Below are 12913 nucleotides of genomic sequence, written 5' to 3' on the forward strand. Positions count from 1 at the left end.
CTCCTGGAGGCCGTGGAGCCAACTTCCGAAGCCGGGTAGGCACCCGCTCCGTCATTAAGCCAGTCGACCAGCCTTCTTTTACGGTCCTTAAGGGTTTTTTGGGAGAAACCCTGGCATATCTCACATGTATCCGCCGTGTGGTGCGGGTGGAGACAGTAGATACAGTCCATGTGGCCGTCTCCTTCATAAACCTTTTTGAGGCCACAGGTTGCACATGGGCGAAATAACGCCTTTCCAGACATAATTCTCCAGATTTGAACTTCGCTTACGCGAAACAGACAAAAGAACAATCTAGTTATCACTAGTAGTAACACGAAGATCCCACTGCTTTGAAAGACGGTTGAAATCTGAGGGAGCGCGGGGGCGGGGCCTGTATTTATATCATGACGTCCTGACGGCACGGGCACGCATGATACAAAACGAGGTGGATAGGACGCATAAGCGTCGAAAAAGTTTTCCTACGGGAAAGGGTCTATATAATGTACCGGGGATTCCCAGCCTGACGACGGGGAATATTCAAAGCATGTGAATCCATGAAAGATCCAATGCTGGAGAAATCTATATTGTCTGCCATATTGCAAGGAATGATCTAGTTTATTTTTGGAATTAGTGGATCTTTTATCTATTTGGTTGGAAAAATGTTAATCATAATATACTGATTTTAGGGGAATTTATCAGGTCATGTTTTAATAAGAGCAAAGAGGATTATGAATTTAACATCTTATTTATTATGCCAGAATGTAAATGTTGACAGTGTAAAATCATGGGCAAGGATCTAGATGGTTTCACTTTCTATTAGCATGAGGCTTGGTCACATTAAATGAACGAATTAAGAAGGATAAGCCAGCAAACCCTCCTAGGATGAATAGGAAAACAAAATCTATATTAGATTTTATATTTGTATCATTGTCCGTATTTAATCTGTTTATGACATGAAGGTAATAAGTCGTTGTGAAGTAACAATGATTGGGTAACTGCATAGGCTTTAAATGGAATAGAATTATTTGCTTTTAAGAAACATTGGTAGGCAATCGGCATTAACAATAGCAGGAATCGTATTTGTTGGACAGTTAAGAATGAAACATCTATTACAAGGTGACTAAAAGATGTGATGAGTAATACTAAAAGAAAGAGCTGATTGAGTTAATTACAGTGGACAAATTTAATGAACCCTTTAAGGGATTAATGAGGGATACGATGAATAAATTGCCAACATTAATACCCGTACTTAAGACTCAATACCACAATACCTATGACAAAATAATTTAATAGACAAAAACAACTACACATTGAAAAGAGACAACTGTTAAAATCAGGCAATTGGGCAACATACAAGTTGAACAAGCAATTAGTCAAACACCAACATCAAAATTGGTTGAGCGCATATAAACAGATGAGGATTAAAACAGAATTACAAAATATTCTTTGTATAACTGTTTAGGGTGGCGTGCAAGGTTTTTGGGCTCTGCTAACGCAAAATACACTCTCAGAAGTTAACATCATTACAGAAAGTAATTGGGTTTAGCATTTTCGGCCTTTACAGATATGGGAATTATCCTCCTCCACTAAGCGTAGATTGTCAGTCGGAGATATCAACGATTGGTCATCTATATGTTTTCTTATGAAAGAACAAAATAAGTTATTAAAAAGTTGAAAGAATCATGGGATGACTATATAATAATATTTTGAAAGCAGATATACTATCTTGGACCTTTAAATGATCTAGAATTTGTGCATACATTTTAAGACGCTCCAGATTTCCAGCCACACAGAAATGATAATTCCGATATACAAAAAGGGATCCCGGGATTCCCCAAGGAATTGTAGATCAGTTGCCTTATTGAATGTTGCAAGCAAGGTACTTTCAATTTCAATTCAATTCATGTTTATTTGCAAATACATTTCCATTTCACAACAGGAACCAGCAGCAAATTATACATACATATATGACGTCACACTTTGTAAGATCTAAAAATAGTGGCCGAATACTTTTAAAAAAATTCTATTATCTCAAAGAAGCAATTAGACATAGTGGTCAAAGTGCATATGCAAGGATACGTAAATACTAAAAATAGATTGTCCTATACTCTACATGCATCAGTCATGCCCAGACAAAATTTAAGAAGGAAGATAAAATGCCAACAGTAATTAAAACACTAATTTAAACAAGTTATTAATCCCAAATAAAAGTGATTTTAAAAACGAGAACAGGTTGCTAAAGTGCAAGAAGTTGTGCCCGCCTCTGCCATGCTTGCTTCAAGAACATCAGGAGAGTCCAGCCCACCTTTGGAGAGTCTGCCCTCAGTAAATACAGTCAAGAGGATTGGCAGATCGAGACTGAGTAAAACCTGCATCGAGGTTATACAAGCGTAAGCTGGACATAAAGGTAGGAAGTGAGTTAGGTCTTCTGCTGGGGCTGTACATAATTGGCAACAGGGTGTGACCAAGCAGAAGTCTTCTTATGTGAGGTATTTTGGGCCTTACTTTTGAAGGTACGTCAAAAAAGACCTATGGTAAATAACATCATTCCTATTCAAAACACAGGATTAAAAAACATTTTTAAAAAACGAACAAATACCTTGACCAATGGATGAACTATATGTGGCCGTCCTCAATTTGAGTACGACATTCAATAAAGTCACCCACTCGAAATTGTGGTTGCAGTTGGATAATAGTGGAATTGCCCTGGGTTTATTATCACTTATAGAAGGTTACAAAAAGATACTGTGATTAAAGTAAGACTTGATACAGACTGGTCATTGTCCCAACACATGAATACTTCAGTAGGTCTTTAACAAGGTTGCACCTTAGCTCCTTTTGTCCGATATAGTGTGTATTTAGAAAAAATCAGAAATGTCCCCATGCACTAGAAGCCCTATGGTCCCCATACTTGCTCTCTACAATGTGGCACCACATATCCAGGTGAGGCACCGCTATTAACACCTCAACCCGGGGAGTGCTTTCATTACGTGGCACCCTGTGCCCATATGGGGCACCACTGTCACTGCCGTGAAGCCTGGAGAAAATGTTCACTCTTCAGGGGCCCCCCATCTTAAAATGTGCTCCACCACAGAGATTGGATCAGGTGTGCCAAGCCTAGCTCTAAATGTCTTCAACCATGTTGGCTCCCGCGTGCGGCACAGGCCCTGGCCCGGGGCAGGCATCTCTGCCTTCGAGGCCACCGCAGCCTTGTCCTAGGGGCAGCAATCATGCAGCCCAAGGTAGCTAACTTCTCCTGGGCCGTCACTTCACACACAGCCACGGCTCCAATCTTTCCTGACCAACCAAGTCTGGCCTTGGATGGGCAATAGCCTTCTTCAGCTCCCTGATGTCTCCTCAGGCAGCACTGCTCCCGAGGCCAAGGAAGGGTTGTTCGTTCAGGCCAACACACAGCCTGGGGCTGCTGCTCTTCAGACCTGCCCAGTTTGCCCCCCGCACCCCCAAGGAGGCCAACAGCTCCTCAGGGCAGGAAGTAACCAGGGCCACCCAGCTCATGCGGCTCAGGGTTTGCTCCTGGGATATGCGACCTGGCTAACAGGCTACAACCCCCCAGTGAGCCTTTGCTCTCTCTCTCGCTCTCTCTCTCGCTCTCTCTCTCTCTCTCTCTCATTATCCCAGTGGTCCACTGCAAAAGTCTTGCTCTCTGGCCTCCTGTCCCTATGATCAGTACGGTTTCTAGTGACTGTTTCGCAAGTCAAAGTTTCGAATGCCAAAAGTTCTGACACAAAAGTGTAGAAAAAAAGTTTCACTTTTTTTTTGTTGGGGGGGGTCCCCCCAAAGCACCGTTTTTTTCTTTTTTAAACACTTACTTAACTATACTAAATTAAAATAAACCCTTTAATATTAAATAAATAAATTTGAAACTTTTTTCGACACTTTTGTGTCGGAACTTTTGACATTCGAAACTAATGTTTTGAAACGTTGAATGGACACTGATCAGTACCATTGTCCTTAGACAGGGAAGGCCTGTGCATTCCCCAATGTTCCAGATTGTGCCTGAGAAGCGATTGATAGAGCAGTCCATTGAGAACAGTACGTCACTATGTAAACAACACACATACGCAGCAACCAAATATTTAACCCACAATGATGTCTGTGCTTTCATTCCTCTTTATTCCCTCAGGGGGTAAGCAATGCAACCCATCTAGCTAGGCATACTTCTCAGCTCACACACTTTTGGTAGGTGACACCCGCCATTTAAGCAGCTTTTTCACCCGCCAAGCCCATTACACGCCCATGTAAGTGATTGGGCATTCACCGGCCAAAAATAAAAATAGGGTTTTTCACCCACCTAAGTGCCACAAAAGGCTGAGAGGTATGTCTGGGCCCTAATTAGGCCAGGGGTTACACAAAATCACACACACCCAAAACTGAAAACAGACTTTCAGTAAAATGTATCAAAGCGCTAGTTACATTGACCTCACCTCTTTTAAAGGTTTGTCTACGTGAAGCTGCGCTAGACCCTTTTAGGATTCCTCCTTCCCCCCCCCCCAAATATTGCATCATGGCGCGCTAAGTCCCCGACTCGATTTCTTATCCCACTTAAAGCACTGTGTACAGGTAATTTGACAATTCATAGCTAAAGCTGCAGCTTTTTCATGCAAAGAGCAGTTTTGTGGCTTGGTTACCAGAGCACAGTGGCCAACAGGTTGAGAAGGATGGAGAGTGCAGGTCTCAAGAGCACCATGAAGTCTGCATTACATCCGTTCGTTGCCTTTGCACTTTCGGGGCCGATTCACAGAAGCGTTTTATAATGGCGCAATCCCATAGGAAAACACTCTCTCGCACCTGACAGATCGGACACGCTGCAGGGCCAGGCCTACGCAGTTGCATTACAGCAGGACCAAGTCTCACAGGAGGCCTTACCTTCTGAGCTTTCTGCAGCTCCTCCTTCAGAATTTCCGAACCCTTTTCCCGAATCTCCACCGAGGAGCTTCGTAGACGGGAGACGTCGTAGCTCTCCGTGGGGGGCTTCTCCTCCTTTGCAGGCACCGGGAGTACCAGCTCTTCTGAGCCCTTCCATTCACCTGGCGGGGGCTGCCTGCCCATCAGCTGGAGAGCACCAACTTTGAGGGCCGGCTGGCTGCATGTGAAGAAGCAAAACACAGTAAGCCGGGACCTGGCATGAAGTGCCACCAGAGAATAACCCAACAACAATGTCATGTAATTTACCAGACCAATGTGGTTTTAAACAATTATTGAATGAAGTAACTACCGTCTTTCGCACATGAAATAGTTTTAGAACAGTAATAATAGCAGGGCGGGACGTTTGGGCGGATGGTGGTTTTGGGATGTTGGTTTACACCTTGATCTCAACATCAGGATTAAGCTTGACAAGATTGCGGTGCTGTGTTTTAAGTGTGAACGATTACAAATGCCATATCATATGATGCTTTGGGGTAAAATTAACGTGGTCAAAATGCCTTTGCTTCCCAAATTGTTTTTAACATGCTCCCCCTTCCAGGTAAGTTGGTATTAGAAATAAACACAGTTCAATATATTTTTATGGGAGAGGAAGGGAAATCGAGGATTTTAAAAGACGTTCTTATGAGACCAGTACACCTGGGTGGTTTTGGCTTCCCCAACGTGGGGCAGTATTATTCTGCCTTCACACTGCATACTCTACATTACTGGCTCATGTCAGAGAGGGACTCCATCCACTCAACCCGCATGGATTGCTGTCCCTATATGGAAAAGAAGCTTCCGGTAAGTTCAACTCCACTGTTTGGTAAGCATGTCTTAAGAGACTGTAAAAAGAGTAACAAAGTTCGCGGTGAGAAGTGCCTACTTAGAGCAGATTGAAAATTAACAATCATACTCTCTTGGAGAAGGGTTGACAAAGTGTGTGCTAACGTGTGGTAATAATTTGGAATGCAATTAGTTTGAAAGTTGTTGCGTGAGTAAGGACCTTATGTGCATAGAGGTATGGTATATTAAGGAAGTCAATTGTGGTATAGAAGTTGTTGCGAGATAGATGTGTTGTTAGGTAGTAAGGAATGGGCAGTGTTTTGACTTCTCTCTAGATGGTTATGCTGTAGCAGGTTCACAGTAAGGCCACCTCAGTACCGTAGCCCAAGTTTGCACTGTCCTACTCACCCCACCATTTCCCAATATATTTGGGAAATACCTATACTACAGGATTCTTGAAGGAGGCTTTTGTAAATCCAGAGAATGCATCTATGCACCCAGAGTCTTCTTATTTGTTTATGTTTTGTCTGAAACAATACATATGAAGACCCACAACACATGCAAATCAGAGGCACATACAGGGAAGCTAAATTAAGGAAGAAAGAAACAGCATCACCAGAAAATGTCAATAACATTAAAGTAAATCATCATGTATACAAATAAATTGTGGTTTTGAGGCCTGCGTATTGCCCCATATATGTGCACCATGAGCTGAGACCAAACACTAAGGAAAGTACTTTAAGAACATACAAGAAGTTTAATGTCTAGATATGTAGCACCTTTTCAATTTTCATATTCTGACTGTCCGTGAATAAAACCGCCTGGTTTATCTATGAACAAAAAAAAAGTGGCCCAGATATTTGATGTCATCAGGGATGTCATAAATGGCATTTGTGATGTAATCCTTGATGTCATGGGTATTAGTCTTAGCAGTGCATGGTGGTGGTGCGAGTTATGATTGCTTAGCTTACCATAACTGGTGAATTTCTGGTTGTTTTTGGTTTTACTTGTAACAACGCCCCTTTAACAAAGTGTTTTCATAGCAGAAAATCTGTTTGTTACTTATACGATTCTACACCATTCCACCAATCTGCACCAAATTTTGCATAGTTGCCTGTTGGACATTACTGGCTACATGACATGTGGACACCCCACCCCTCTCCCTGGATTTCAGCCCCTTCACACATGAGACGGTTCCCTGAAATCAGCAAAACATCAACGCAGTTGTAGAAGGACTGGGCAGCTCATTTTAAGCATCACAATGTGAGGAACAAAACACAAAGTCCTTGAAACCACCTTTCAAGGCCCTAGGACGCACCGTTTCACAGATATTTGCACCGCAATAAATTGCAACGCATTGCACAGCGCCATGGTGAGCCGACAGGTGGGGAGAGCGCATAGAAGGTCCCAGCAAGCGGTGGTACGCCAACTCTCGCCTACCCTCCACGTCTGCTCCGGGGTATGTCTGCCAGCCACACATGCCCATTTTCAGTGCAAACCACATCAAGCGATAAGCGACTCGGAGCAGCAACCTACAAGAGCATTGATTTTCAACAATTGAGGACTGTGTAATCATGTCTGTCTATAGAACCAGTGCAGAGTACCAGTACTTTTTGCTGGTGGCACATATTTTAGAAGCAGGGTGTGACAATCACCAGTATTAGGAAGGCACACAAAAGGACACCTTTTTTCGTGTGTAAGGAATATGGGAGCCATAGTTGCCACTGAGCCAAGCTTCAAGACACCCTCCCTTTGGTTCAAGTTAGGAAGCTCTGGTTCTTGATGCTGAGGTTTGTGGAACATTTGAAGACTATATTTGGGTATGCCTGGATACTAAAGACCACGGGGGTTAGGAGGGAAAATCGGTTTGGACTTCTAGGAAATGCTGTTCCAACAAGTAAAATTTTCACAGGAAAAGGGGTATTCCCGGACAAGAAAGTGGCAGATCTCACAAGGAAATGGGCGTTCACGCCCCGAGGGGCAAAACTGTTTGTTTTTAGAAACATTTTTCTGTTTCACTGGAAGGAAATGGTACATCCAGTTAAAAACCTTTAATGGCTTTGCACTGGGTTGTGTGACCATGTCCCATGTACAAAGCCAGGTATCGTGTGGTATGGGGCCCAGCCCCAGCCTCCCCACTCCATGATCTAACCACTGGAGGCAGGATATGGAAGATTCCCCAGGGTCAGCCTGCCCTCCCCAACCTCTTATACCAGGTAAGGCCCCAAACTGCAAAATAACAAGAAGGGGAACATTGTTGGAGCGTTATGCCCTTCCACGAGCCATACACAGGTAGCAGAGGCAGGGATGCAGGGAATGCAGAAAGCAAACCACGGATAAGGCGAGCAGATTGGGTGTTGCTAAGTCGGGAAATGACCCGGGGGTACCCTAATGTCCGGGCTGTCAGAACTCGGGGCTAACTAGCCTTTTGGTTGCAGCCCCTGAGCTTCTATCCCGGATTACAACCAAAAGCCCCGGGGCTATAGCCCCCTCAACCCCCCACTCACCTAGCAATGGCTCTGAGCTGGTGTGTCTGCTCACGGAGCAGATGAAATTCTCATCAGAGATACAGGATCGTGGTAATGTTGGGCACCTTGAAAAGCGCTTGGTCACAGGGAGGTTGCAGATAGTTTACTGACAGAGCAAGGGGTGGAGGTGCAGAGCTGCGCTGGCACCATTTCACCAGACTTCTAAGATGGAGGTGGTGCTGCTCTTTCAGCCCTTGGGACAGACCATCCTTTATTGTATGAACGGCACAACCAATCACATACATCATCAGGCTATTAAGTCAGGCTGCAGGATATTAAAAGGCACCAAAAAAAAAAAAAAAAACAGAGTGAGAGGGCGGGCTAGCAGTCCATAGAGGTGCAGCAATGTGAGAAGAGACAGAGGTGCAATGAAGGGAGCAGCGGTTAATGAAGGGGCATACCTCAGTTCCTGACACCAATCGCAACACTGGAAACATGCAGCAGAGTGCCTACCGGGGCCATACCCCATATCCTGGCCAGGGTGACAGACCATCAAGAAAAGGTGTCTTACTACCAGACTTCTGGGGATATAAGCCGGAACCTGGCAGTAGTCTGTGATTGATGGAAGGAGAGAAGAGTCTCTAGCTAGCTGGAGTCTCTAACACAGATTCTGGCAGGAACCAGAGAAGGAGAGCAACCAAGTCTGTGGTGGGTGCAAGCTTAGGGTGCACACCTTGGCTTGTGTGTGAGAATAACTTCAGTCTGACAAGTAACCAGGCAAGACGGAGTGACCAATGAGGAGTGTCACTTAGTAGTAGTCCTAGTTATCCCCTAGGGCAAGGAGGAATAATACATTTCTGCTGGTAGGTGTGAGGCATGGCAGCCTTCTAGAGCATGCAATGCGACCTGGGGTCAAGAGACCAAGGAGATACCAGAGGCAGCTATGAAGGAGAGTGTACAGCACACAGACATTAGACGCTAGTTAGACTAGAGGCATTGGAAATTGAACTTTAGGAAATTGGAACCGAGACATTAGGTACTCTCTAGGAAAGTGGTTTCTGATGCGTTGTTGCTTGAATTTATCTCTTCCCAACAGCCCTTGTCAACCTCTCCTTTAGCTTGAAACCTCAAGCTTGTGTGGCCTGCTAATCCCACCCCATCTGTAATTTACTTCCCGATCGCAACTGGCAGTCTTCATCCACGCTCCTCACGAATGACTCCTGCAAATTCTTTGTGATCCTTCCCACTCTCAGGGAAGAAGGTACATAACTCATTGTATACCTGGATAATATAATGGCATGTCACAGGGCACTTGGATACTTAAGAGGTCACCTCCAAATAGCGAAAGAGGGGTTTCCCCATCACCTAGGTGAGATGGGAAGTCAAACCATCCGCAAGTCTTGAGTTTCTGGGATTTAGAGTGAACACATGATTTGCCTCTCCGGAGCACCCACCTGCCAAAGTTTAGATGATCAATAGAGAAATTAAGCCCACTGTTTTAAAAGAGTGAATTTCAGGGAGATGGATAGAGCTCTAAGACTTAAAGTCGCCAATGCAGCATACCTTTCACATTATAGGATTCTTCAGTGGCTAAAGAGCCCCCACTTACGCTGAGGGCTGTCATTTAACCGTATAGTTTATGGCAGAATTGTTCAGAGATGTATTGATAGTACAAACAAAATGGAGGTTTGGAACAGTTAAGACAGTCTTGGGATAAGCCCAAGATCTGGTTATCGATTCTTATGTCAGCAGAACTTGGTGGGGTACCAAATGAAGAGACATTTTTAATAGAGGGTAACGATCTTAGGAAGAGTTATTGAAGCGCTCCAATTGCTTGATACTCCAAGCAAGTTGCTTTGCTATGAAAACGGTAGTGAGGGGTTGTGTCCACTTCGGTAAACTGCGTCAGTAGGGCAACATGTCAGCAGTCTGGGACATCAACCACAGCAGCGTAGGACATACAAGGTCCAGGCTGCTTGCCCAGCTAGCAAAAGATTTCTGCCACCTTTGCCTTGACCTAAAGATCTTGGTAACTTCCAAGTATATTCCAGGCCTTTCAAATGTCCTGGCAGATTGGAACAAAGATAGCTAAGGGACCTTGGCCACTGCTACCTGAACATTGGTGTATTCCTTTCACGCATGGAATTCTGGGTTCATGCTTGAAAAATCGTTTGCGTTTCATTTCAACATCCACGAGGCATTGTTCTACAGCTAGAGGCCAGAATAATTTGCAGCTGCGATTGATACATTCATTCGGACTTGTGGAACAGGCACAGAGTATACCTACCCTCGTTTGTAGTCCGTGTGACGAATCAACTTCCAGGGAACCAGTGGTCCAGGGATGAATATCGGTTTCTAAACCATCAATCAACCCCACACCTCTAGTACACCATAAAGCATCCAAACAGATTGAAATACAAGTGAATTATAAGACCTCCTTGTCCAATTTTGGTAACACAGACGGAACGGCAGGCTCATATCCGCAAGGTCATGGTTAGTTGCAACACAGCAAAAATACGATTATTACCCAATGATAAAAGGGACTGTCCAGTCATGGTTGTATAAAAATATCAACTTTATCATTATTACAACAGACAGTTCTAGCACACTACAAAATACACCCCACCCTGGAAAGGAACACAGAGGACAGACAGTTTCACAAAGGAAAGGGATGCACTCTGGATACTGACAGGAGGGTAGTTGGTAAAGTAATCAGTCTTACAGTTCAAGGTTACTTGGTTTCAGCACCAAGGGGGCAAAGCCATCGGAGAAGGATCAGGGAGGCAGAACCACAATGTACTTTATGCTGAAGAGGTCCTTAGTGCGCAACAGCATCAAGGCAGTTCCAGGGCGCTTTGCAGCCCTTGAGACAGAGTTAGTGGCAGGAGACAGCTGCGGGTAGCAGGCAGTTCAGCAAGCGAGGCTGGACGTCTACAGGCTGACCGTGCTGGGGCTCAGAGCCAAGAATCATCGTCTCTGTGCTGGTGGGCGGATCTGGAATGCTGGTAGAGGCATCTCAGATAGCTCTGGTGACTGCGGTGTGACAACAGTCAGCGGTGCAGTCGGATGCGGTTCAAGGACTCGACTGTCTCAAAAAGGTCCTTAAAAGATGGATTTTGGATTATGCTTGTGTGGCACTCCTCCTAGCTTCTTCGCAGGGCGCATGACCTTACAAGGCGGACGTGCCAAAGCTCAGGAGAGTGTTTGCAGTCAACAGCCTTGTCCTTAGTTCAGATACTCTCTGGCGCTTCCCACCTAGGAATCTTGCTGGCAGAACCTAGCAGGGCACGCTGTATGCTGGCTGGGTACCGGTTCTGGAGATGCTGGTTGGGTCCTCTGCGGTATCTCATCTGTTCCCTGGGAGATGTTATGGAGGGGGATCTTGCTTCCCTCTTGGAACTCCTGGACTTCCTTCACTGGCGGAAGATATAAGGTAGACTGCACCTTCAGCTCAGGTCCAAATGAGTCCTTCTTACTCCTTTCAAAGTCTTCAGATGATCTGCCAAGTGAGGGGTTCAGCCCTCTTTTAAAGCCAAATGGACCCCAATGATTGGTGCAGGATAAGCCTACTTTAATGAACCAATCCTGAGTCCCCACCAACAATCTTCTGTTATGCATGAAGTTAGGGCCAGAGTGCTCTGCCACAGGACAGACAAGGGGGGGGACAACATATACCCAAGTCCCACCAAAGTGCCTCTCTGCTTAACTGAGCCCTCTGTGACTCGATTAAAGCACAGGGTTCCCTTGAGGTTTGTGCTCGGAGCAGGCTTCTTGTCACCTCCCAAACCACATACTTCTCCCCTCTGAAAGGGGTCTGCTCTGCAGGGGCAGCTGTAGTAACTGCTGGACCCAGGCAGGCCATTCACTGTCTTTCATACAGAGAGGTGGGAACTAGCTTCAAGTTGACATATTGCATACCAAAGGTGTGTTAGTCCTGTCTTCCTGTTGTCTCTTTCGGCAACCAATCCTCTCCTCTAGGCTTGTTCAATTATCTCATTAGTATGCACTGCCACCAACCGGGGTAAAAAGGAATGCAGATTCATGGAGCCTTTGAAATTTAAATTAGGCTGCTCATGGATGAAGGAAGGTGTGCCTCCCCCCTTCTGGAGATGCTTTGATGCACCCGGGGCTGTCAAATTCCAGCTGAATATGACAGGGGAAGACGGCGCCTGTAGGCTGTGTCTTCCCGGAGTACATGTGACTGTGCGGGAAGCAGTTGGACTGTGTGTGGAATGGCCTCACACAGTCTTTGGAGGTTGATTTCCCATCATTCATTTTCATTTCTCAAAAAGAAATCAAAAAGCCAAGGTGCACGCACTCTCACCGTGCGGGTGGTCGAATTCCCCACAGATAGCCACACCACTAATCCAGGTTCGGAGGTAGGAACTGAAACTGGTCACAGTGGCAGCATTCTGGATGTTGAAAATGGGGGTTTCAGTTCTACCAGAAGTTTGTATGGATTTACTGACCCCTCTTCTCTAGATTACCTCCTATCTTACTACCCCCGCAGCTGTGAGTCACCCTCTGATTGAAGGAAGTCTACACAGTGAATTACATGGACTTACTGGCAAGTGTCCAACCGTCCACAGCCAGCTGAAGACCTCATGCAGGACTCGTGGGATCTTGTGACATCAAGGAGAAATGACGCAGGAGTAGTTTGTCAGCCACAGTGAGTGGAATCGAGTAGTAACCCTGTTTCTGCTCCTGCGGTGACCATTTTGAATTACTCCACCTCTTATCTCTGTGGAGGAGGGTGT

General features: G+C 45.2%; 1 protein-coding gene across 6 annotated transcripts in view; it reads right to left on the reverse strand.

Annotated features, from left to right (window-relative positions):
- Window positions 1–12913, reverse strand: part of RAB3IL1 (RAB3A interacting protein like 1) — a 517042-nt gene that overhangs the window by 247547 nt on the left and 256582 nt on the right. For all 6 annotated transcript variants that reach the window (XM_069623895.1, XM_069623894.1, XM_069623898.1 and 3 more), the window contains exon 2: window positions 4867–5083. In XM_069623895.1, the coding sequence (XP_069479996.1) occupies window positions 4867–5083 (217 nt within the window). The remainder of the gene's footprint in view (window positions 1–4866; window positions 5084–12913) is intronic.

This window comes from Ambystoma mexicanum, chromosome 11, assembly GCF_040938575.1.
Source record: "Ambystoma mexicanum isolate Mex_15411 chromosome 11, UKY_AmexF1_1, whole genome shotgun sequence".
Taxonomy (NCBI): Eukaryota; Metazoa; Chordata; class Amphibia; order Caudata; family Ambystomatidae; genus Ambystoma; species Ambystoma mexicanum.